The sequence below is a fragment of the Erythrolamprus reginae genome, chromosome 5, assembly GCF_031021105.1.
Source record: "Erythrolamprus reginae isolate rEryReg1 chromosome 5, rEryReg1.hap1, whole genome shotgun sequence".
In the NCBI taxonomy this organism is placed as follows: Eukaryota; Metazoa; Chordata; class Lepidosauria; order Squamata; family Dipsadidae; genus Erythrolamprus; species Erythrolamprus reginae.
Genome location: NC_091954.1, coordinates 8,858,617 through 8,885,400, shown reverse-complemented (window position 1 = coordinate 8,885,400; position 26,784 = coordinate 8,858,617). Strand labels below are relative to the sequence as shown.

At 43.6% G+C, this 26,784-nt stretch overlaps 1 protein-coding gene across 1 annotated transcript in view; it reads right to left on the bottom strand.

The window, feature by feature from the left end:
- The window catches only part of MMRN2 (multimerin 2), a 37,879-nt gene that overhangs the window by 4,217 nt on the left and 6,878 nt on the right, over positions 1-26,784 (bottom strand). Inside the window, exons 2-6 of the mRNA XM_070753934.1 lie at positions 6,931-7,053; positions 6,209-6,315; positions 5,611-5,676; positions 3,677-3,829; positions 261-2,105 (exon numbers count right to left, since the gene is read on the bottom strand). Of these exons, the coding sequence (XP_070610035.1) occupies positions 261-2,105; positions 3,677-3,829; positions 5,611-5,676; positions 6,209-6,315; positions 6,931-7,053 (2,294 nt within the window). The remainder of the gene's footprint in view (positions 1-260; positions 2,106-3,676; positions 3,830-5,610; positions 5,677-6,208; positions 6,316-6,930; positions 7,054-26,784) is intronic.

Sequence of the window (26,784 nt, the reverse complement as noted above, 5' to 3'; positions counted from 1 at the left end):
GTGCACATTCAACTTTGTACAGAACAAAGCATTCAATGAGAATATTTCATTCATTCCGATCTAGGATGTGTTCTTTGAGGGTTCCCTTTATTTATTTATTTTTTTGAGCAGTGTAGATAAGAGCAATTATTAATTTTAAGAATGAAATAACACCTACTCTGCTGAGGTCTCAACACCCACCTACAAATGCAGTGGGGGCGTTGGTCAAGAAATTTAGGGAACCGTGATGAGAACATTTTAAAAATTGGGAAGAAACCTACCTAACTCCAGTGACTCTGCGTTTATCTTGTTTCTTCCATTCAACGTAGCTTCTCTATGGCCATGACCCTCTTTCTTGTCCTTCAAGTTTTGCTGTTCTTGCTCCTTAAGATGCTTCCTCATTTTCCTGCTTGTCAGTAACTGAAGTTTTGCTACATCCAGACTTACATTTGAGGCAGCCAACTCCTTACTATTTCCAAACAATTTCTGAAAAATCGCTAGATGTTCTTCAAAGCTTTTTTGAGCCGATAGAAGATCTCCCTTCACCTCCTTCACTGAAATGCTGAGAAGGTCACCTAGGTTGGCCTTAGTTTGATTGCAGCAGGAATTAATATGATCCCGTTGCAATTCAAACTTCTTCATCTCTTTGGTCAGGTGCCCAATCTCTCTTTTTAGAGTCGTAATATCATGGTATGCTGGATTGTCTAAGGCATCCTCCATGACAGCTTGATGGTTGGGCTCCAAATATTCTACTCCACCCTTTTGGGGATCGAGGTCCATTCGTTTCTCAGTCTCAGGATCTTTCAAAGATTTACGGTCGTGTGGATTATTATTTTCACGATCTGCCTCCCAAAAGTCTATTCTCTTCTTAAAAGACTCTAGTGTCATGCTTTGCTCCTTGAGATGGTCCGAAATTAACTTGATGCTCATCACAGGGAGTTGATCTGGGTTGAGAATGGCCTCTTCTTCAGATAAGAGCTCCAAAATCTCCTCTCCAAGCAAGATTTCAAGGGCCTTCTCGTGTCTCAACGCGTCCACCAGCAACGAATTGAAAGAGCTGTTGAGGAACCTAACGTGGTCACGCATCTTCTCGTCGGCATTTTTCAACGTATCGACCTCCTCGGAAAGAACTTCAGAATGGTTTTTTAAGAGGAAAAGGCCATCTTGTAGCTTCCAACTTTGTTCCTGCTGGAAATCCAAAGATTGATGGATAAGCGGGAAAACCGCAGTGAGATCTTTTAACCGTGCCTCCAGATGCTTTAGATGTTCTCCATGCATCTGAGTGGTGTTCCTTAAGTCTTCCATGTTAGTACTTGAAGGCTGGTCTTCACAACAACATGTTTTCATGGACTTCTGTAGACTCCAGTAGTTTTCTTGAATCTCTGTCAGGCTATTATTAAGAGCGAAAATCTTCCTTTCCACCTCTTCTCTGTATTCGTCGACCATGAGACTCCCTTCTATTAATCGCACTCGGACGTCCTCTATGTCGTGTTTTGAGCTGTCTTTTAACCTTGTGATGGAATCGGTTAGTTCTTCATAGTCTTTTTCAGACTCTTCATAAAGTGTCTTTAGCTCCCGAGCGTGTTTTTCCAAGGTCTGATTGAAACTCTGCACATCAATATCAGCAAACAGCTCATTCTGGTTGCCTGATGGCCTAGGGAATGTTGCAATGTTCCTGTTTAGGATCTCAAGCTCACCACGAAGCTTATGCTGCTCTTGTCTCAGGTCAGCCAAACTGTTGTTTAAAGCTAATAAAACCGACTGCTGCAGCTTGTGGTGTCTCTTGAGCTTCAGGTCCGTGTCCGCTTTGATCATGGTCAGGTTGTAATGGATGGTGGCTTGTTGTAGGTAGTTATGGTGATCCATTTCTCGCTTCATTTGGTCAGCTCTCAGGACGTTTGCTTGGACTTTGGACTCAAACTTCGTCCCCAGTTCTTGGAAATCTTTTCTGGGCACCGTACTTTCTTGGAATCGCTCTATGCTCTTCTGATTAGCTTCCACGCTGTGGGAAAGGTTCTGCACCGCAATGGACAGGTCCTGTAGACTTTTATTGAAGCTGGCCCAGACAGGGTTGAAATGCTCCTTCAAGAAACTGTTTATGTGGAGGAAGAGCATTCGCTGGACTTCTGAAACATATCAGAAACCAATATATATATATATATTAGCATTTATCTATATAATTGATTGATTGCCTCAGACTGTTGATAAACAAGGAGGTTTTTGCTGCTGTCTGAGCTTGGTTGTTTTCTTCCAGGTATTTCATGACCAAAACTAGGACTAACACTGGTGATGTTAGTTGCCTACTTTAATGAAACATCTGCAAGGGAATACCCAAGCTCAGAGAACACCAAGGATACCACAGTCCTCCTCCTCTTCTCCCTCCTATTCTATTCCTCAAACCCCAGTCCCCTCTAGCAATAATGATGTTATCTAGTTTTGGTAATGAAACATCTCCAAGGAAACACCCAAGCTCAGGGAACACCAAGGGTACCACAGTCCTCCTCCTTTTGCTCCTCTCCTCCTCCTCCTCCTCCTCCAACCTCCTCCTCCTCCAACCTCCTCCTTCTCCTCCTCCTCCTCCAACCTCCTCTTCCTCTCCTTCTCTTCTCCTTCTCCTCCCCCTCCTCTAACCTCCTTCTCCTCCTCCTTCCCCACCTCCTTCTTCTCTTCTCCTTCTCCTCCTCTCCTCCTTCTCCTCTCCTCCTCTCCTCCTCCTCCTTCTCCTCTCCTTCTCCTCCTCTCCTCCTCCTCCTCTCCTTCTCCTCCAACCTCCTCCTCTCCTTCTTCTCCTTCTCCGTCTCCTCCTCTCCTCCTCCTCCTTCCCCACCTTCTCCTCTTCTCCTTCTCCTCTACTTCTCCTTCTCTCCTCCTCCTCCTCTCCTCCTCTCCTCCTTCTCCTTCTCCTCCTCTCCTCCTCCTCCTTCCCCTCTCCTCCTCCTTCTCCTCTTCTCCTTCACCTTCTCCTCTCCTTCTCCTCTCCTCCTTCTCCTCTCCTTCTCCTCTTCTCCTTCACCTTCTCCTCTCCTTCTCCTCTCCTCCTTCTCCTTCTCCTCTCCTTCTCTTCTTCTCCTCTAACCTCTTTCTCCATTTCCTTCTCCTTTCCTTCTCCTCCTCCTCCTCTCCTTCTCTTCTTCTCCTCCAACCTCCTCCTCCTCTCTTTCTCCTTCACCTTATTCCCCTCCTCTTCTTCTCCTCCTCCTTCCCCTCTCCTTCTCCTTCTCCTTCTCCTCCTACAACCTCCTCCTCCTCTCCTCCTCTTCTCCTTTGCCTTCTCCTCTCCTTCTCCTCCTCTCCTCCTCCTTCTCCTCTCCTTCTCTTCTTCACCAACCACCTCCTCTCCTCCTCCTTCTCCTCCTCTAACCTCCTTCTCCACCTCCTTCTCCTCTCCTTCTCCTCCTTCTGCTCCTCCAACCTCCAACCTCCTCCTCCTCTCCTTATTCTCTTCTTCTCCTCCAACCTCCTCCTACTCTCTTTCTCCTTCTCCTTCACCTTATTCTCCTCTCCTCCTCTCCTCCTCCTCCTCCTCCTTCTCTGCAAACCCCACTCCCTTCTAGCAATGATGATGTTATCTAGTTTTGGCAATGAAAGATCTGCAAGGGGACAACTCAAGATGGGAGAACATCGAAGATCCCACCGTTCTGATCCTGAACTACAAATATTCTCCTTTATCGGAACTGTTGACAAATATCTCCCTTACCTGACTGGTGCTGGTCTGTGCCTCCATTTCTGTCTGTGCTATTATGATGCAGGACTTTCTGTAAGATTCCCAAACTGCTGGCCGCCTGGTGAATGTCATTTTGCAGGTCTTCCAATAGTGCTTCCTGACTTTGATGGGCTTCTATGACATCTCCTGAAACCCGGCAAAGACGACATTATTTGCAAAGAAGCAAGACAAGAATCAAAACACCTCTAAATATAATTTAGCATGGAAGGTGTTCTGTCGGGCTCTCTGGTAGACTCCTCCCAAAAATGCACAGATACAAATGTCAGACACACACACGTTTGAAAATTCAAAACAATGTTCTTTATACCGATAATTCAAATAAACTAAGCCCTCTTTTGGTATAGCCAAGAGCACTCGTCTCCAAACAAACTGGTAATTTGTACAAGTCCCTTATCAGTTCTGAGATACTTAGCTTGCAGCTGTGAGGCAATTCACAGTCCTTCTTCTTTCACAAAGTGAAACACACTTTGCTCTGGTTTAGTTTCAAAGCGGGGAAAAATCAGCACACAAAGGTCAAAGTCAGCAAAGCAGGCACGAAACACAACGATCAGATAATCCTCCACAATGGCCAAACCCACAGGCTGCTATTTATAGCAGCCTCACTAATGACCACAGCCCCACCCAACCACAGGTGGCCTCATTTTCTTTGATAATCATCTCTCAGTTGTTGCTGCCTATGCATCGCTCTCCACATGCGTGGCTGTATCATTAACTCTTGTTCTGAATCCAAGGAGGAGCTAGATAATTGATCTCCTTCTGAGCTGTCTGCCACACTCTCCTCCTCCCTGTCACTCATGTCTTCTTGGTCAGAGGAGCCTTCATCATCAGATTCCACCGGGGGCAAAACAGGCCTGCAGTATGTGGATGTCTCCCCCACATCCACAGTCCTTGGGGCAGGAGCTGGGCCAGAGCTAACCACAATACCCAGAAGCAAAAAATTAGCAAAAATCACTGAAATCTCATTCGCGCAAGCATCCAGACACGAGATTTGGTTTCGGCACATGTGCGCGTCCACCAGGGCTGTGCAGCTGAGCATGCATCCCTGATTTTACTACCACTCAACAGAATGGCCCGCATCTGGAGTAGCCCACCACTGCCGAGCTCCATTTTCATCTCCATGGCCTCCTGCAACCGTCGGCCAGTGAAAATGGCTGAGCTCAGGAGCCCATTTTCGCTGGGGGAAGCACCGTAGGTCAGTCCTTGTCAATTTCTAGGGCAACCCCGTGGGCCAGATCTAAGCACCCCATGATCCGGATCCAGCCCCTGGGCCTTGAATTTGACACCCTTGGTCTAACACATCTAAAAAATAGCAGATGGTGTAAATGATGAAGCTGCAGAAATATTTTCCATGCATACAATGTGGACCTGAAATACAACTACAGTGGTACCTCTACCTAAGAATGCCTCTACTAATGGACTTTTCTAGATAAGAACTGGGTGTTCAAGATTTTTTGGCCTCTTCTCAAGAACCATTTTCCACTTACAAACCCGAGCCTCCGAAACTGAAACCAGAAAAGGCAGGAAGAAGCCTCCGTGGGGCCTCTCTAGGAATCTCCTGGGAGGAAACAGGACTAGAAAAGGTGGGGAGAAACCTCCATGGGGCCTCTCTAGGAATCTCTTGGGGGAAACAGGGCCAGAAAAGGTGGGGAGAAGCCTCCTTGGGGCCTCTCTAGGAATCTCCTGGGAGGAAACAGGGCCTCCACCCTCCCTGTGGTTTCCCCAATCCCACACATTATTTGCTTTTACATTGATTCCTATGGGAAAAATTGCTTCTTCTTACAAACTTTTCTACTTAAGAACCTGGTCACGGAACGAATTAAGTTCGTAAGTAGAGGTACCACTGTATGCACTTAATCACTAGCAGCTTCACGGATACATTCTTCCATAAAGGATGAGTTGAAACCTACTGTGGTTTGAGAATTCTTCTTCCCAATGTTCAGGCTGACTGGTACTCACTGGAAACTGAGCTGGATCTGCAAATCAATGCCGTAAGACATTTATTTTCTTTTCCCCCTAATTTATCGCTGACCGCCCTCCACACGCACACACACACAATTATTTAAGCTTCTAAAGGACTTTTTTTTCCCCATTTGTGTGTCATCCCAGAGATCAACTTGTTTCCTAATATTAATACGTGCACTGATGCAATAGTGTTAAGAGAACGCCTACTGTACACTTCAGAGTATAATAATAATAATAATATTAATTATTATTATTATTGATGTTGTTGTTGTTATTATTATTATTATTTATTAGATTTGTATGCCGCCCCTCTCCGCAGACTCGGGGCTGCTCACAGCAATGATAAAAACAATATACAGTAACAAATCTAATATTAAAGTTTAAAATAACAATTTTACATTAAAAAGCCTAAAACCTCCAGTACTCAGCCCTCCAGATACTTGGACCTGACTTCCAATCTGGTTGATTTCACCAATCTGGTTGATTAGTTGATAAAACAGAGTGCACCCAACTACAGAAGGCTACTTAAAGAAGTATACTTACCATATTGCTCGCAATCCTTGCCGACATAACCTGGGCAGCACTTCCAGTCTAAAAAGCTTACAACTTTCTCTTTTATCTTGTAGACGGGCTTCAATGCTGTTCTGTACCTAGTAGAAAAAGAAAAAGAAGAATGGAAAGAGTGATAGATTAGAAGTGAGTCTCATCTCGTACCCTGAAGGTCATGATAAAGGACCATAGCAATTAAGGGGAGTTGGTCATGAGGAATTGGCCATGATGAGTTGGCCATGGTGAGATGGCCATGGTGAGTTGGCCGTGGTGAGTTGGCCATAGTGAGTTGGCTATGGTCAGTTGGCCATGATTAGTTGGCCATGGTGAGTTGGGCATGAGGAATTGGCCATGATGAGTTGGCCATGGTAAGTTGGCCATGGTGAGTTGGGCATGAGGAATTGGCCATGATGAGTTGGCCATGGTGAGATGGCCATGGTGAGTTGGCCATGGTGAGTTGGCCATAGTGAGTTGGCCATGATGAGTTGGCCATGATGAGTTAGCCATGATGAGTTGGCTATGGTCAGTTGGCCATGATGAGTTGGCCATGGTCAGTTGGCCATGCAAGTTGTCCCATTCTCTTTTCTAAAGAGACGAAGAAAGCTCTCTTTCAGGTCAAGGGAGACACCTGGTACTGGACCTCAAGAGGCAACAGACAAGGCTGCCTTAAATGCTCAGTTGACGCCCCTTTAAGAAGGAAAGATGGCACTACGTACATGATCTTCTGACAGTCTGGAGTTCCATTCGGACATGGTTGTTGGGACCTGATGATGTATTTCTCTGTCCTGCAAACAGCAGCATATGTGGCAGTCCGATATTGAACAGAGGAGCACCAGTTCCTAAGGGGAAAGAGAGAACAGATTGAATTTGCCAAGACGGATCTCAGAAATCAGGCAAGTCATTCATCCAAGCACAGTAACAGAATAATAAGTTGGGAAGGGAGGTCTTCTAGACCAGGAGTAGGCAAAGTTGGCTCTTCCGTGACATGTGGACTTCAACTCCCAGAATTCCTGAGCCAATCATGCTAGCTCAGGAATTCTGGGAGTTGAAGTGCACATGTCATAGAAGAGCCAACTTTGCCTACCCCTGGTCTAGATCAATCCCCTGTTCAAGCAGGAAGCCCTATACCCATGATAGCAAACCTATGTCACACATGCCACAGGTGGCACATGGGTACGCAACTTGGGCATCCTCCTCAATCCACAGCTCACATTAGAGAAACATCTTTGGCGAGGGGGACGTTTGCCCAGGTTCGCCTGGTGCACCAGTTGCGGCCCTATTTGGACCGGGAGTCACTGCTCACAGTCACTCACGCCCTCATCACCTCGAGGCTCGACTACTGTAATGCTCTCTACATGGGGCTACCTTTGAAAAGTGTTCGGAAACTTCAGATCGTGCAGAATGCAGCTGCGAGAGCTATCATGGGCTTTCCTAAATATGCCCATGTTACTCCAACACACCACAGTCTGCACTGGTTGCCGATCGGTTTCCGATCACAATTCAAAATGTTGGTTATGACCTATAAAGCCCTTCATGGCATCGGACCAGAATATCTTCGGGACCGCCTTCTGCCGCACAAATCCCAGCGACCAGTTAGTTCCCACAGAGTTGGCCTTCTCCAGGTCCCGTCGACTAAACAATGTCGTTTGGCGGGACCCAGGGGAAGAGTCTTCTCTGTGGCGTCCCCGACCCTATGGAACCAACTCCCCCAGATATCAGAGTTGCCCCCACCCTCCTTGCCTTTCGTAAGCTCTTAAAAACCCACCTCTGTCGTCAGGCATGGGGGAATTGAAATATTCCCTTCCCCTAGGCTTATAAAATTTATGTATGGTATGACTGTATGTATGACTGATCTCTTAAATTGGGGTTTTTAGATTTTTTTAATATTAGATTTGTTTACGTTGTCTTTTTATTGTTGTTAGCCGCCCCGAGTCTGCGGAGAGGGGCGGCATACAAATCTAATAAATAAATAAATAAAAATAAATGGAGCCATATCTGCTGGTATGTGAGGCATTGCCCTATGTTAGCTCCAGTGCACATGTGCACAGTAGCCAGTTGATTTGGGGAAGGCTGTTTTGCCCTCCAGAGGCTTCAGGGAAGCTTCCTTGAAGCCCCGGAGTGCAAAAAAACCACCCAATGGGCAAACTGGCAGTTCAGAAAATGGACTTCCAGTTTTCCTGTTGTCTCTTTTTCGTTAGGCATTTGTTAGGCGCTATGTCCTAAGGGTCAACAACCAAACAAATTTTCGGAGAAGCAATGCCTAACTTGAGATATCAAAGACTGAGCTTGTATGCAAAAATGAGTCCTTCTGCATTTAACCATTTCTGGAGAGTGGTGGTGGCGATGGTGGGTCGTTGAGTCAAACTTGACTCCAGTGACTGCCTAAAGTAGTATCTGCAGCTTTCTTGGCAAGATTTTCGAAAGTGGTTTGACCTTGCCTGTGTCTTCCCAGGGTTGAGACAGAGTGATTGGCCCAAGGTCAACCAGCTGGCTTCATATCTAAAATACGATTACTAGACCTCATGGTTTATAGCCTGGTGCCTTCACCATTACACAAACTGGCCCTTTTAACTCCCAAAGTTCTGACCTCCATGTTGCCTCCACCTCAGCTGATCGCACTTGGAGTAGCTTACTCTGTTGTGTAAGGATCTCTGTTCACCCAAAGCGTTGGTGGAGTAGCTCACTCTATTGTGTAAGGATCTCTGTTCACCCAAAGCATTGGTGGAGTAGCTAAGTCTATTGCATTAGGATCTTTCTTCACCCAAAGCGTTGGTAGAGTAGCTCAGTCTATTTTGTTAGGATCTCTGTCCATCTAAAGTGTTGGTTGAGTTAGGATGTCTGTTCACCCAAAGTGTTGGTGGAGTAGCTCAGTCTATTGCGTTATAATCTCTGTTCTCCCAAAGCATTGCTCTCTACATGGGGCTCTCTACATGGGGCTACCTTTGAAGAATGTTCGGAAACTTCAGATCGTGCAGAATGCAGCTGCGAGAGCAATCATGGGCTTCTCTAAGTATGCCCATGTTACTCCAACACTCCGCAGTCTGCACTGGTTGCTGATCAGTTTCCGGTCACAATTCAAAGTGTTGGTTATGACCTATAAAGCCCTACATGGCATCGGACCAGAATATCTTCGGGACCGCCTTCTGCCGCACGAATCCCAGCGACCGGTTAGGTCCCACAGAGTGGGCCTTCTCCGGGTCCCGTCGACTAAACAATGTCGTCTGGCGGGATCCAGGGGAGGAGCCTTCTCCGTGGCGGCCCTGGCCCTTTAGAACCAGCTCCCCCCAGAGATTAGGATTGCCCCCACCCTCCTTGCCTTTCGGAAACTCCTTAAAACCCACCTCTGTCGTCAGGCATGGGGGAATTGAGATATTCCTTCCCCCCAGGCCTATACAATTTATGCATGGTATGTTTGTGTGTATGATTGGTTTTTAATAAGGGTTTTTAGCTATTTTAATAATATTAGATTTGTCATACGCTGTTTTATTATTGTTGTTAGCCGCCCCGAGTCTACGGAGAGGGGCAGCATACAAATCTAATAAATAAATAAATAAATAAATAAATAAATAAAATATAAGTGTTTAACGCACTCACCTGTGAAGGACCCCAGGGGAAGAGCCTTCTCTATAGTGGCCCCGGCCCTCTGGAACCAGCTCCCCCCAGAGATTAGGATTGCCCCCACCCTCCTTGCCTTTCGGAAACTCCTTAAAACCCACCTCTGCCGTCAGGCATGGGGGAATTGAAACATCTCCCCCTTGCCCATGTAGTTTCTGTGTATGATTTGATTGTGCGCTTGTTTTTTTATATATTGGGGTTTCTTTTAGATTTTTTAACCTATAACTGTAATTTAGATTGCTAAATATTAGATTTGTTACTATGTATTGTTTATCATTGTTGTGAGCTGCCCCGAGTCTGCGGAGTGGGGCGGCATATAAATCCAATAAATCTAATCTAATCTAAACTCCAGAATGCTTCCTCCTGGGTATTCTTAGACAGAACCTTCCTAAAACCCAAATACATTTAATTATTCATCTAACCACTGCAGCTAGACTAACCTTTGCGCAGTGGTGGAAAAATGAAGATATACCCCCAGAAGATGCTATAGTAAGGAAAATTAAATACTGTGCAGAGATGACTAGGCTAACCATGGCATTTAGAAATGAAACCGAATCTTCATTCAACAAATGTTGGGACCCCTTTTATAGGTGGTTTAAAAAAAAGAGAATAATTTGCTTAAACAATGGATTGACCTATATATATTAGATTAGGCACAAATCTAGTATAAAACTTTTCCTTTTTACTTCAAATGCTACAAGAGATATTGGATGTATAAAGATAAAATTTCACTTTTAGTTCCAAATCTCTATACTGTGATAAATTCAACGCTGGCTTCTCTCTATCTATACCACTAATCTTGATCTAAGGTAATTGTTCTGTCTGGGTCCCCCCAGACGCCAAAACCAACCAAAAAGAGTATCCAGACACACTGGTAAAAAGCAAAGGCAGTTTATATAATTCAAAGCAAACACAGGTAACAAAAACTGTTCTAACAGACAGGAACACTCTGAAGCTTCACAGAGGTTTCACGAAGGCCAGGCAATAAAACAGGATTCTTGCTGGCAAAAACAACGCTGGAGATAATAAAACCCACGCCTCCCCCAAGTCTTCCAGACTTCGAGGCCACAAGCCAAGATCAGAGACGCCGAGAATCGAAGCAAGGTCACAGGACTCCCAATTGATAACTCTCCACAAGACTGTAAGGGCGGGCCTGCCTTTTCAACCCTGCTGAGGAGAACCACACTCAAACCCATCTGTTGCCAATTCAGGGATGTAAATACCTTTCTAATTGGCCCCGTCTTTGAGCTGCACGTCGCTGCCTCATGTCTATTATAGCCTGTGCGTCTTCATCCAATGAATCCAGGCTACTAGCTGGGAGAGCCCCCCCCCCCCGGGGGTCTCAGGCTGCTCTCCCTCCTCCTCTTCCTGACGTTCCTCTCCCCCGTCTGCCTGGTCCTCCCCCTCCTGTTCACTGTCCTCCTCCTCTGGGCATGGATCCGGCAGAGATCCAGCCGGTCCCTGAGGAGCCTCAGGCTGAATCACAACAGTAATGAGCTAATAAAGTTAAAATTAGTTCACATTCTCAACACAACTTCACTGTACACTCGCCCACCCTCTTTTTCTCTTTTCTTTCTTCACCTCTTTTTTCTCTCTTCCCCTCTTTTTCTCTCTATCTTCATTTTTTCCTTTCATATTTTCTTTCTCTTACTTTTTCATAAGCCTATACGCTTACTGAATGCTATAAAAAATATTATATATATATATTTGTTTTCGTAAATTTTCACGGGTATATGTATGTAGATTGTTCTGAGTTCGGGTTTTGCCCTGTGTAATATTTTGCATGTTTATGCGACGTTTCGGTGAAATCACATCCACCATCATCAGGCTGAAGTTTCCAAGCTTCGTGCTGTTGTAAAATGGAATGTCTGCAACTGTCATTTCTTCCTAGTGTATAGTGTGGGGGTGGAGATTTGGTTTGAATGTAGCAAATAGATTGGGTGATTATGTTTCAGTGATCTGATTGGTTGGTGTAATCATAATTATTAGAAGGATTGACATGGTGATTTTATGAAGTGTTTTTTGTTTAAGGCTGGTTTCCAAATTTCAAAAGTCCAAAATCATAATTATTAGAAGGATTGAATGGTGATTTTTATGAAGTGTTTTTTTTTGTTTAAGGCTGGTTTCCAAATTTCTGGTAGGCGGGACGTGTCATCTCTTTTATTCATGCAAAGGGGGCTCCTTTCAATTTCTATGGCTTCTAGGGCAATTCTTCTATATAAATTCTCTGTTTTGTGAAGTAATTTAGTTTTTTCAAAGTCAATTTTGTGCCCTGTTTTTTTAATGTGCTGGACAAGGGAGGAAGTCTTATCTTCTTTTTTAACTGCATTCACATGTTCTGCAAGGCGTGCACTTACTCTTCGGTTGGTTTGTCCAATGTATGTGGCTGCACATGTTTTGCAAGGGATTTCATAGATTCCTTGGTATTCCAATTGGATTTTATCTTTGGGGCTCCTTAGGATATTAGATATTTTTTGGTTGGTGCAAAATGAAGTTTTGATGTTATGTTTGTGCAGGATTTTACTAATTTTGTCTGTGGTGCCCTTGATGTAAGGGAGGATGGTGGGTACCATTGTCCTGTTCTTGATCTTGTTTTTTGGGGGGTGTCTCTTTTTTTATTAGATTTGTGATTGTTTTCTCTTCGAATCCATTAGAAATTAATACATCTTTGAGTTTGTTCAATTCAGTTTTTAAGTGCTCATGGTCAGCTAAGCGTTTGGTTCTGGTAATGAGAGTTTTGGCCACTGAGGTGATTTGTGCGGGGTGGTGGTGTGAGTGTGCATTTAGATAACAGTTGGTATGGGCTTTCTTTTGGTAGATAGTGTGTCCTAGGCTGCCATTGGGTTTTTTATAGACCAGTACATCTAGAAAGGGAAGTTGATCGTTGATTTCTGTTTCCATAGTAAACTGTATTTTGGGGTGTAGGCTGTTAAGATGTGTGAGGAAATTGTCTAGTTTTTCCTTACCATGTGGCCAAATTACAAAGGTATCATCAACATATCTCAGCCAAAGTTTAGGTTTGTATTTGGATTGCTCTAATGCATTATTTTCGAAATATTCCTGAGGCTCCTCAGGGACCGGCTGGATCTCTGCCGGATCCATGCCCAGATGAGGAGGACAGTGACCAGGAGGGGGAGGACCAGGCAGACGGGGGGAGAGGAACGTCAGGAAGAGGAGGAGGGAGAGCAGCCTGAGACCCGCAGGGGGGGCCTCTCCCCAGCTAGTAGCCTGGATTCATTGGATGAAGACGCACAGGCTATAATAGACATGAGGCAGAGACGTGCAGCTCAAAGACGGGACCAATTAGAAAGGTACATCCCTGAATTGGCAACAGCTGGGTTTGGGTGTGGTTCTCCTCGGCAGGGTTGAAAAGGCAGGCCCGCCCTTACAGTCTTGTGGAGAGTTATCAACTGGGAGTCCTGTGACCTTGCTTAGATTCTTGGCGTCTCTGATCTTGGCTTGTGGCCTAGAAGGCTGAAAGACTTGGGGGAGGCGTGGGTTTTATTATCTCCAGTGTTGTTTTTGCCAGCAAGAATCCTGTTTTATTGCCTGGCCTTCGTGAAACCTCTGTGAAGCTTCAGAGTGTTCCTGTCTGTAAGAACAGTTTTTGTTACCTGTGTTTGCTTTCCAGTATATAGAAACATAGAAACATGGAAGTCTGACGGCAGAAAAAGACCTCATGGTCCATCTAGTCTGCCCTTATACTATTTTCTGTATTTTATCTTAGGATGGATATATGTTTATCCCAGGCATGTTTAAATTCAGTTACTGTGGATTTATCTACCACGTCTGCTGGAAGTTTGTTCCAAGGATCTACTACTCTTTCAGTAAAATAATAAACTGCCTTTGCTTTTTACCAGTGTGTCTGGATACTCTTTTTGGTTGGTGTTGGCGTCTGGGGGGACCCAGACAGAACAGTATATTTGTAAATAAAAATTAAAAAAAAAAATCTAATCTAATCTAATCATTGGTGTTTTGGAAAACATGAGAAGGCAGTTCCACCCAGAATTGTTCTGGATCTGTTACTGTGGCCAAGATGCCAAGAACGCTGGGGCATTTTGTCCCCTTCTGATTGTGCTGCTATAAATACTCTTTTTCTCCTAAAAGGGCAGGTGAGCAAATCGAAGGAAAAATCCCCAAACAATTCCACTAGCCTCCAGAGAGGAACTTGGAAAGGTCAGGGGCCTTTTTACCCACGGCTGCATTGGAGGACTCGCATGGGAGTTGGGTGTGGGCCTCCTAAGAATAGAGAGAACTTCACCCAGAGAAGAATGGCTGGTGGAGTTTACTCTCTTGACGTGGGAGTTGAGGAACTGTGGTTCTGATAACCTCCTTACATGGGAAAGTTTCTGCTTTGGAGGTGGGGTGGACGGAACGACGGGAAGTGTGTAAGGCCCCTGAGGGGAAATGGACATCACACCAGAGGTGGGGCTGTGTTTATGGCTATGTGGTAGAGACTGGAGCTTTGCAATTGAAAGTGCACAGGCAGAAAACTAAGCTCAAACCAAGACATAGTATAAGGTGGCTTTTGCTATGAACTGTGTCCTGGGAATTTTTATTTATAATTATTGGTGTTCGAATGCATATGAACAAGAGATTTATTTATTTATTGATTTATTGATTTATTGATTTATTGATTTATTGATTTATTGATTTATTTATCTATTTATTTATCTATTTATCTATCTATCTATCTATTTATTTATCTATTTATCTATCTATCTCTATCTATCTATCTATCTATCTATCTATCTATCTATCTTTATTTACTTACTTACTTACTTACTTACTTACTTACTTACTTACTTACTTACTTACTTACTTACTTACTTACTTATTTATTTATTGGATTTGTATGCCGCCCCTCTCTGTAGACTTGGGGCGGCTAACAACAATAGTACAAAACATCATGTAAATCCAATACTAAAACTAATACTAAAACAATTAAAAAACCCTTATTTGTAAAACATAGAAACATAGAAGTCTGACGGCAGAAAAAGACCTCATGGTCCATCTAGTCTGCCCTTATACTATTTCCTGTATTTTATCTTACAATGGATATAATGTTATATATGTTTATGGATATATGTTTATCCCAGGCATGTTTAAATTCAGTTACTGTGGATTTACCAACCACGTCTGCTGGAAGTTTGTTCCAAGGATCTACTACTCTTTCAGTAAAATAATATTTTCTCATGATCATTCCCCCAACTAACTTCAGATTCTGTCCCCTTGTTCTTGTGTTCACTTTCCTATTAAAAACACTTCCCTCCTGAACCTTACATACATACAAACCAAACATACATACAAACAAACAAACATACCATGCATAAATTGTAGAAGCCTAGGGGGGAAAGAATATCTCAGTTCTCCCATGCCTGACGGCAGAGGTGGGTTTTAAGGAGCTTACGAAAGGCAAGGAGGGTGGGGGCAATTCTAATCTCCGGGGGGAGTTGGTTCCAGAGGGCCGGGGCCGCCACAGAGAAGGCTCTTCCCCTGGGGCCCGCCAAATGACATTGTTTTGTTGATGGGACCCGGAGAAGGCCCACTCTGTGGGACCTAACCGGTGGCTGGGATTTGTGCGGCAGAAGGCAGTCTCGTAGATACCCTGGTCCGGTGCCATGAAGGGCTTATACATTGCTGCCCCCCATGTGGGGGGAAACACAGTGAGGGTAGTAAGTTTATGCACTATTTATTGAATACTTAATAGGTTTTTTATTGTCCTTCCTTCTCTAGTACCTTAGTACAATCCTTAATTACTTTTTAAATAGGAAATAATTAAATAGTATGTTTTTTACCCACAAACTCTTTAATCATTTTAATCATTATCTAGAACGGACCTTTTATAACAATGAAAGAAAATCGAGCTACTTGCCTAATCTGTTATCATACTGAACCTTGTGGGTTCAGTACAAAACCATAAAATGTGACTGTGCTCCCCAACAAATAACGCTGTCTATCATTTGTCCTTTTTGTGGCTATTCAAATAATGTGATCAACTGAAAAAGAGTCCAAGCACCTATTTGAAAACTTATCTTGGTGGGTAAGCCACTCCCACCTGGTCACATGGCCAGCAAGCCACTCCCACCCAATCACATGACCATCGAGCCACACCCACAAAATAAGCCACACCCACAGCATGGCAGCCCCAAATTTTGCAAAAACTAAGCAAATTTGAACTCGGTTAAATACTTGAATGGAAGATTAACCGCTAGACTGAGAAGTTTAAAAATGGTTGTAGAACAAAGCAACAGTACAACATCCGCTCCGAGTCTATGGAGAGGGGCGGCATACAAATCTAATAAATTATTATTATGTGCATCTGCCAGTGGAAGGCGATATTTTCAGCACAGGGTTGAACTGTAGGGTCCTTGATGTTCTCTGAGCTTGGTGGGTTTTTTGCAGGAACTTCCTGAGCCAAATAGGTAAGATGAATCCATCCCTCTTTTTTCTATCTTTCTTTCTTTCTTTCCTTCCTTCCTTCTTTCCTTCTTTCTTTCTTTCCTTCCTTCTTTCTTTCTTTCTTTCCTTCCTTCCTTCATTCTTTCTTTCTTTCTTCCTTCTTTCTTTCTTTCTTTCTTTTCCTTCCTTCCTTCTTTCTTTCTTTCCTTCCTTCCTTCTTTCTTTCTTTCTCCCCCCCCCCTCTCTCTCACACACACTTCTCATCTCCTTTATTAAAGTGAAAGAAGAATTGTCAAAAATTAAGATCGATCTGAATTTAAGATTGAAAATCCATCAGGGACTGGAATCCTACGCAGTGCCTCCTTGCCAATCCCATTAAAAACAGTCCTGGAGATTTATGATGATTAAAACTGAAGCAAAATGCAAAGCCCAGTGATTCCCACCTGCATATATCTCACAACCAGCCTCTCTTTCTCTCCTCTCAAGCATAAATGAAAGACTTTTGGCTTATCACACTACCTGAGCCTTGATCAACAAATCCCATTAACATTGGGATTATATTTAGAAAGATAATAATAAAAAGTAATAATAAAAGACAATAGGACACTTCAGAAGAGAAGGATTTAGGGGTAGTGATTTCTGACAGTCTCAAAATGGGTGAGCAGTGTGGTCGGGCGGTAGAAAAAGCAAGTAGGATGCTTGGCTGCATAGCTAGAGGTATAACAAGCAGGAAGAGGGAGGTTGTGATCCCCTTATATAGAGCGCTGGTGAAACCCATTTGGAGTACTGTGTTCAGTTCTGCAGACCTCACCTACAAAAAGATATTGACAAAATTGAACGGGTCCAAAGATGGGCTACAAGAATGGTGGAAGGTCTTAAGCATAAAACGTATCAGGAAAGACTTCATGGACTCAATCTGTATAGTCTGGAGGACAGAAGGAAAAGGGGGGACATGATCGAAACATTTAAATATGTTAAAGGGTTAAATAAGGTCCAGGAGGGAAGTGTTTTTAATGGGAAAGTGAACACAAGAACAAGGGGACACAATTTGAAGTTAGTTGGGGGAAAGATCAAAAGCAGCGTGAGAAAATATTATTTTACTGAAAGAGTAGTAGATCCTTGGAACAAACTTCCAGCAGACGTGGTAGATAAATCCACAATAACTGAATTTAACCATGTATAAACATATATCCATCCTAAGATAAAATACAGAAAATAGTATAAGGGCAGACTAGATGGACCATGAGGTCTTTTTCTGCCGTCAGTCTTCTATGTTTCTATGTTTCTATGACAGTAGGACAGGGACGGTAGGCACAATGGTGCGCTTATGCACACCCCTTTATTTGGAATTAATCAGACAAAAAAATATCCAAAGAAGACAGATACTTAATATTGCAAATAATAATCACTGCCAGGCTCGTATAGATGAAGAACTGAAAATTAGACATCAACCCCTCAACATTAAATCTAATCAATAAAATCCACGAAATTGCGAAAATATTAAGCTGACACTGGAAATATAGCAAAGAGATGATACAGAATTCTACCAAACGTGGAGCAGGTGGTAGGAATGGGTCAATCAGAAAATAATATTTTAAAGTTTAAATGCTTATAAATTGTAAGATTTCTCACAATTCAAAAGAAAACGAAAGAATACAAGTAATCCTATTAATCCTTTAACCCAGTGTTTCCCAACCTTTTTTGAGCCGCGGCACATTATTCATGTTTTCAAAATTCTAGGGAACACTGAAGGGGGGGGGCGGGGGGCTAAAGAAAAGTTTGGACAAAAAAAAATCTCTTCCTCCATTTCACTCTATTTCTCCCTCCCTCTTTCTTTCTCTCTCTTCCTTCCTTCCCTTCTTTCTCTCCATCCCTCTTTCTTTCTTTCTTCCTCTCTTTTTTGCTCTCTTTCTCTCTCCCTCCTTCCCTCCCTCTATGTCTTTCCCTCTCCCTCCTTCCCCCCTTTCTTTCTCTCTCTCTCTTGCTTTCTTTCCCTCTCTTTCTCTTGCTTTCTTTCTCTCATTCTCTCTCCCCCTCCTTTTTCTCTCTCTCTCTTTCTCTCTCGTTCACCACGCCAGCAACAGAGAGAAAAAGAAAGAGCGAGAGAGAGCCGGAGAGAGAGTGGAGTGCGCAGCAGCCATCAGCCTCCTCGCCCTCCCAGACGTCCCCAGCGCCCGGCCTCACGCCGCCTCCCGTTAGCCCGGCCGAAAGCCACACAGTCCCGGACTCCCGGATCGCTTGCTTCTCCGGCCAGCGCAGCGCTTTCCTGGGCAGATGGTTTTGCTGACCGGAGAAGCGAGCGATCCGGGAGTCCGGGACTGTGTGGCTTTGCGCCATGAAGAGAAAACGGCAGCAGGGAAAAGTCGGCCGTTTTCTCTTCATGGCGCAAAGCCACACAGTCCCCGGACTCCCCGGATCGCTCGCTTCTCCGGTCAGCAAAGCCATCTGCCCAGGAAAGCGCCGCGCTGGCTGGAGAAGCGAGCGATCCGGGAGTCCGGGACTGTGTGGCTTTGCCGCCATGAAGAGAAAACGGCCGACTTTTCCCTGCTGCCGTTTTCTCTTCATGGCGCAAAGCCACCCAGTCCCGGACTCCCGGATCGCTCGCTTCTCCGGCCAGAGCGGCGCTTTCCTGGGCAGATGGCTTTGCTGACCGGAGAAGCGAGCGATCCGGGAGTCTGGGACTGTGTGGCTTTGCGCCATGAAGAGAAAACGGCAGCAGGGAAAAGTCGGCCGTTTTCTCTTCATGGCGCAAAGCCAAACAGTCCCGGACTCCCGGATTGCTCGCCCCAACGCAGGAGGCGGCGGCGGAGGAGAGTGGGCGGATCGGGCGGGCAATGGGGCAGGGCGGAGAAGCCAGGGGCGCGTTTGGCCGGAGGCACCGTGGGGAGGCAGGGGCAGGGAGGTGCGGCAGTAGGTGCCTCCGGCCAAACGCGCCCCTGGCTTCTCCGCCCTGCCCCATTGCCCGCCCGATCCGCCCACTCTCCTCCGCCGCCTCTCGCCGCGGCACACCTGATGATGTCTCGCGGCACACTAGTGTGCCGCGGCACACCGGTTGGGGAAACGCTGCTTTAACCAAACCATGATAGAAACATAGAAGACTGACGGCAGAAAAAGACCTCATGGTCCATCTAGTCTGCCCTTATATTATTTCCTGTATTTTATCTTACAATGGATATATGTTTATCCCAGGCATGTTTAAATTCAGTTACTGTGGGATTTACCAACCACGTCTGCTGGAAGTTTGTTCCAAGGATCTACTACTTTTTCAGTAAAATAATATTTTCTCATGTTGCCTTTGATCTTTCCCCGAACTAACTTCAGATTGTGCCCCCTTGTTCTTGTGTTCACTTTCCTATTAAAAACACTTCCCTCCTGAACCTTATTTAACCCTTTAAGATATTTAAATGTTTCGATCATGTCCCCCCTTTTCCTTCTGTCCTCCAGACTATACAGATTGAGTTCATTAAGTCTTTCCTGATATGTTTTATGCTTAAGACCTTCCACCATTCTTGTAGCCCGTCTGTATTATATGATGTACAGTATATATAATACATAATACAAAGATATGACGTTGTCTAGCAATTTTAATAATTTATAACCAAAACAAAAGTAATATGATTAAAAATAATAGGATTAAGATACAGAAAACAAAAGATATCTTATGTCAAAGTATATATGTTAATATAAGTAAGATTGACATCTGTGTAAATCGTTCAGTGTTTAAGATTTGATATATACAGTGTTCCCTCACTTTTCGCGGGGGATGCATTCCAAGACCACCCGCGAAAGTCAAATTTCCGCAAAGTAGAGATGCAGAAGTAATTACACTATTTTTGGCTATGAACAGTATCTCAGGACATCCCCTAACACTTCAAACCCCTAAATTACAATTTCCCATTCCCTTAACAACCTTTAGATTATTACTCACCATTATTACTGGTACTCACCATTGAAGAAGATACTTAATGATCCTGATATTTATTAACATAATGATTTATTAACAAGAATTTGGCGATGATGTATGACGTCACGGGCGGGAAAAACGTGGTATAGGAAAAAAACCACGAAGTATTTTTTAATTAATACAGTTTGAAAAAACATGGTATAGACTTTTCGTGAATGTTGTACCCGCGAAAGTCAAGGGAACACTGTAATTGTAAATATGAAAGATTATACAGTGATACCTCGTCTTACGAACTTAATTGGTTCCAGGACGAGGTTCGTAAGGTGAAAAGTTCGTAAGACGAAACAATGTTTCCCATAGGAATAAATGGAAAAGCGATTAATGCGTGCAAGCCCAAAATTCACCCCTTTTGCCAGCCGAAGCACCCGTTTTCACGCTGGTGGGATTCCCCTGAGGCGCCCCTCCATGGGAAACCCCACCTCCGGATTTTGTGATGCTGCAGGAGAATCCAAGCAGGGGAATCCCAGCATCGCAAAAATGGGCGCTTCGCTGGCAACAGAAGTCTGGAGGTGGGGTTTCCCAGCGAAGGGAGCCTCAGTGAAATTGCAGCATTGCAGAAACACAGAGGTCCGGAGGTGGGGTTTTGAGGACTTCCATGTTTTTGCGATGCTGCAATTTCGCTGAGGTTCCCCTCGCTGGGAAACCCCACCTCCGGACTTCCATTCCCATTTTTGCGATGCTGGGATTCCCCTGCAGTATCGCAAAAACACAGAAGTCCGGAGGTGGGTTTTTCTATGGAGGGGAGCCTCAGGGGAATCCCGGCAGAGCAAAAACGGGCGCTTCGGCTGGCAAAAGGGGTGAATTTTGGGCTTGCACGCATTAATTGCTTTTCTATTGATTCCTATGGGAAACATTGTTTCGTCTTACAAACTTTTCACCTTAAGAACCTCATCCCGGAAACCAATTAAGTTCGTAAGACAAGGTATCACTGTATTTAATAAAGATTATTTTTAAAAAAATTAGAAAGAAAGAAACTCAATACTTTTTACGAAGGAAGTTCTGGTATAAATCGGCCCCAAAGAGAGAAATCCCCCAGTTGTATCTGGGTCCTTTGCCCAGTGCTGAAAATGTTTCCATGCTCAATTACGCTCTCCCCACCCAATTTTATCCCCTCGTCTACTTTCTCATGCAAATGGAAATGCACTTGTTGCCAACTTGGCTGGCATAGTTTTATTCTGAAACAGGCTTAGTGTTTTGGGAATCCTGCCAGCCGCAAGCACAGGCTGACTTTCAGGAAATGAAAACTCCTTTCAGACAGACCCCTCTTCCTGCAATTGTTCGGTTGTCCCCCGCAACCCAAACCGTCTCTTGCTTCCTGAGTCAGCATCTAGCTTGCTTTCCTTAATCCAGGATCAAAAGTTAAAAAAAACCCCAGATCAAATACACCAAGACTGGTCTATCATCTCTCTAGAATAGAATAGAATAGAATAGAATAGAATAGAATAGAATTCTTTATTGGCCAAATGAGATTGGACACACAAGGAATTTGTCTTGGTGCCTATGCTCTCAGTGCACATAAAAGAAAAATATACATTTGTCAAGAATCATGTGGTACAACACTTAATGATTGTCATAGGGGTCAAATAAGCAATGAAGAAACAATCTTAATAAAAATCTTAGGATACAAGCAACACGTTACAGTCAAACAGTCATAAGTGGGAGGAAAAGGATGATAGGAATGACTTATTTATTTATTTATTTAATTTATTTTGTCCAATACACAATGAGGGTTTTAGTGGGTGTTAGTAAAATACATGATGAAGGTTATAGAGGAGATACTCATAGTAAAATATATCTAAGAAAGAATAGAAAAGAAGATATAGGAATAGAACATATCAATGAAAGAATAGAAGAAGAGATATAGGAATAGAAGAAAGGTATAGGAGATATAGGAGAGCAATAGGATAGGGGATGGAAGGCACTCTAGTGCACTTGTACTCGCCCCTTACTGACCACTTAGGAATCTCGATAGGTCAACCGTAGATAATCTAAGGGTAAAGTGTTGGGGGTTTGGGGATGACACCATGGAGTCCGGTAATGAGTTCCACGCTTCGACAACTCGGTTACTGAAGTCATATTTTTCTTCAGTCAAGTTTGGAGCGGTTAATATTAAGTTTAAATCTGTTGTGTGCTCTTGTGTTGTTGTGGTTGAAGCGGAAGTAGTCGCCGACAGGCAGGACGTTGCAACAGAAATAGAAGTGCAGATTTAGTAAAAAGTCTGACAGTGTTGAGGAAATTATTTGTTTAGTAGAGTGATGGCGTTCTGGGAAAAAACTGTTCTTGTGTCTAGTTGTCTTGGTGTGCAGTGCTCTACAGCGACGTTTTGAGGGTAGGAGTTGAAACAGATTGTGTCCAGGATGCGAGGGGTCAGTAAATATTTTCCCCACCCTCTTTTTGACTCCTGCAGTCTACAGGTCCTCAATGAAAGGCAGGTTGGCAGCAATTGTTTTTTCTGCAGTTCAACCAACTAAGAAATAAATTAATCTATGGGTTAGGCAGTGAAGGGCTGCAACATTTTTTACTACCACACTGGGAATAGCTCATTTTGTGGGTGTGGCTTGCCAGCCATGTCACCAGGTGGGAGTGGCTTGACAATCATGTGACCTGCGGGGTGGCTTAAAGGTCATGTGACTGGCTTATAGATGGCCAACTTGACATCACTCACGTCAAGGGTTAGGATTATGGTGCCCGGCCTCTCCTTGTTTCAAAGAGATACAATTTCCCTTTCTATTTAGTATTACTGAACATCCAAATTATACTATTTAATTCTGTGTATATATGCCATATGTGTCCATACATATTACACACAGGCACACAAAAATATACATTATCTACTATATAAACTGTATGTGTATGTACACATACACACTCATGCACAGCTCTTCTAAAATTATACACATTCAACCTCATTTACTGCGATAGGAAAAACATAAACATGAGCCAACAATGTGCAGCAGCAGCCAAAAAAGCCAACACAATCCTAAGCTGCATCAACAGGGGAATACACTCAAAGACTAGGGAAGTATTTATACCACTGTACTATGCCCTGGTCAGACCACACCTGGAGTACTGCATCCAGTTCTGGTCACCACACTTCAAAAGAGACATTGAAACTCTGGAGAAGGTGCAGAATAGAGCAAGCAAAATGATTAGGAGACTTGAAATCAAGACTTACGAAGAGAGATTGCGGGAACTGGGCATGGATAGCCTAGAGAAAAGGAAGGTCAGAGGGGACATGATAGCAGTCTACAGGTACTTGAGGGGTTGCCACAGAGAGGAGGGGGTCACACTGTTTTCCAGGGCACCAGAGGGCCGGACGAGGAACAACGGTTGGAAGCTGACCAAGGAGAGATTCAACCTGGAAATAAGGAAGAACTTCCTGACAGTCAGAGCGATCAACCAGTGGAACAGCCTGCCTGCGGAGGTTGTGAACTGCCCAACTCTGGACACTTTCAAGAGGAGATTGGACTATCCTTGTGGTGTGACCAGAACAATCTAGAACTGAACACACTCAAAACTGTAGAAATGGTGGTAGACTTTAAGAGAAACCCTTCCACCCTTCCACCTCTCACAATACTAGACAACACAGTATCAACAGTAGAGACCTTCAAATTTCTAGGTTCTATCATATCTCAAGACCTAAAATGGTCACCTAACATCAAAAACATCATCAAAAAAGCACAACAAAGAATGTTCTTTCTGCGCCAGCTCAGGAAGCTCAAACTGCCCAAGGAGCTGCTGATTCAGTTCTACAGAGGAATCATTGAGTCTGTCATCTGCACCTCTATAACTGTCTGGTTTGGTGCTGCAACCCAACAGGACCGACACAGACTTCAGAGGATAATCAGAATTGCAGAAAAAACAATTGCTGCCAACCTGCCTTCCATTGAGGACCTGTATACTGCATGAGTCAAAAAGAGGGCGGGTAAAATATTTACTGACCCCTCGCATCCTGGACACAAATTGTTTCAACTCCTACCCTCAAAACGTCGCTACAGAGTACTGCACACCAAGACAACTAGACACAAGAACAGTTTTTTCCCGAACGCCATCACTCTACTAAACAAATAATTCCCTCAAAACTGTCAGACTTTCTACTAAATCTGCACTTCTATTCTACTAGTTTTTCTCATCATTCCTATCACCCTTTTCCTCCCATGTTGACTGTATGACTGTAACTTGTTGCTTATATCCGAAGATTTTTATTAATATTGCTTCTTCATTGCTTATTTGACCCCTATGACAATCATTAAGTGTTGTATCACATGATTCTTGACAAATGTATATTTTATTTTATGTACGTTGAGAGCATATGCACCAAGACAAATTCCTTGTGTGTCCAATCACACTTGGCCAATAAAAATTCTATTCTATTCTATTCTATTCATTTGGCTGGGTTGCTATAGGATTTCCTGCTCAGGCAGGGGGTTGGACTTGATGACCTACATGGTCCCTTTCAACTCTAACAATAAAAAATGAATGAATGGATGGATGGATGGATGGATGGATGGATGAATAAATGAATGAATGAATAAATAAATAAATAAATAAATAAATAAATAAAAATTCAAAGTGTTGGTTATGACCTATAAAGCCCTTCATGGCATCGGACCAGAATATCTCCGGGACTGCCATCTGCCACACGGAGCCCGGCGACCAGTTAGGTCCCACAGAGTTGGCCTTCTCCGGGTCCCGTCGACTAAACAATGTCATCTGGCGGGACCCAGGGGAATAGCCCCCTCTGTGGCGGCCCCGACCCTCTGGAACCAATTCCCCCCAGAGATCAGAATTGCCCCCACCCTCCTTGCCTTTCGTAAGCTCCTTAAGACCCACCTCTGTCGTCAGGCATGGGGGAATTGAGATATTCCTTTCCCCCCAGGCCTATACAATTTATGCATGGTATGTTTGTGTGTATGTTTGGTTGTTAATAAGGGTTTTTTAGCTATTTTAAATATTAGATTTGTCATACGCTGTTTTATTATTGTTGTTAGTCAGCCCGAGTCTACGGAGAGGGGAGGCATACAAATCTAATGAATGAATGAATGAATGAATGAATGAATGAATGAATGAATGAATGGATAGATAAACAAACAAACAAACAAACAAACAAACAATGCAAAATCTTTGCTAGAGGTTCACTCGAACTCAAGCGAACCTGGAGCAACCCACCTCGTGGCAACAACCCACCCAGATCTCTATTCTGTTTCCGGCGTGAGAGGAGAAGACATTGTTGATGGAAAGCCTCATTGTCCAACATAGAAACATGGAAGTCTGACGGCAGAAAAAGACCTCATGGTCCATTTAGTCTGCCCTTATACTATTTTCTGTATTTTATCTTACAATGGATATATGTTTATCCCAGGCATGTTTAAATTCAGTTACTGTGGATTTATCTACCACATCTGCTGGAAGTTTGTTCCAAGGATCTACTACTCTTTCAGTAAAATAATATTTTCTCACGTTGCTTTTGATCTTTCCCCCAACTAACTTCAGATTGTGTCCCCTTGTTCTTGGGTTCACTTTCCTATTAAAAACACTTCCCTCCTGGACCTTATTTAACCCTTTAACGTATTTAAATGTTTTGATCATGTCCCCCCTTTTCCTTCTGTCCTCCAGACTATACAGATTGAGTTCATGAAGTCTTTCCTGATACGTTTTATGCTTAAGACCTTCCACCATTTTTGTAGCCCGTCTTTGGACCCGTTCAATTTTGTCAATATCTTTTTGTAGGTGAGGTCTCCAGAACTGAGCACAGTATTCCAAATGTGGTCTCACCAGCGCTCTATATAAGGGGATCCCAATCTCCCTCTTCCTGCTTGTTATACCTCTAGCTATGCAGCCAAGCATCCTACTTGCTTTCCCTACCGCCTGACTGCACTGTTCACCCATTTTGAGACTGTCAGAAATCACTACCCCTAAATCCTTTCTTGCACCACTGCTTAATGCAGGCTCCGGTGATAGACACCAGAGGTATCTTCAAAGATTTCCTGCTGCTACTGTGTAGAACTTCCTTATATCCGGCCACATCACAAAGTGGCTTTTTTAAAAAAAAAATAAAAAATAAAACATCTCCCGGATAGTCTGATCACGAAACCGAGATGAAACAGACAGAAATAATAGACATCTCCTCCTGCAGATATACATTCGACCACCTGTGGTGGTGAGGTTCCAGTCAGTAGGATAATGCTATATATATGACCTTATATGGGAAAATTGTGGACTTGGATTTATTTATACAGGGCTGGTTGATGGCTCCATCTCGCCATTGAATTGTTTCCTCTGATTATATTCTCAGGCCTATACTTGGAAGGCCATTTCAACCATCGTCAACCAGGCTCATATATGAAACAGTGTGAATGGTAATGAATGATTTTAAATCTTATTTTAAAGGTTTTTTACTATATTAATTGCATTTTTAGATATGTATATGTTATATATTTTTTGACATGTTGAGAGCCGCCCCGAGTCCTCGGAGAGGGGCGGCGTACAAATCCAATTAATAAATAAATACTAAATTTATTTAGTAGATTAAATAAGGGAGATTATGATCCCACTATATAGAATGCTGGTGAGACCACATTTGGAGTAC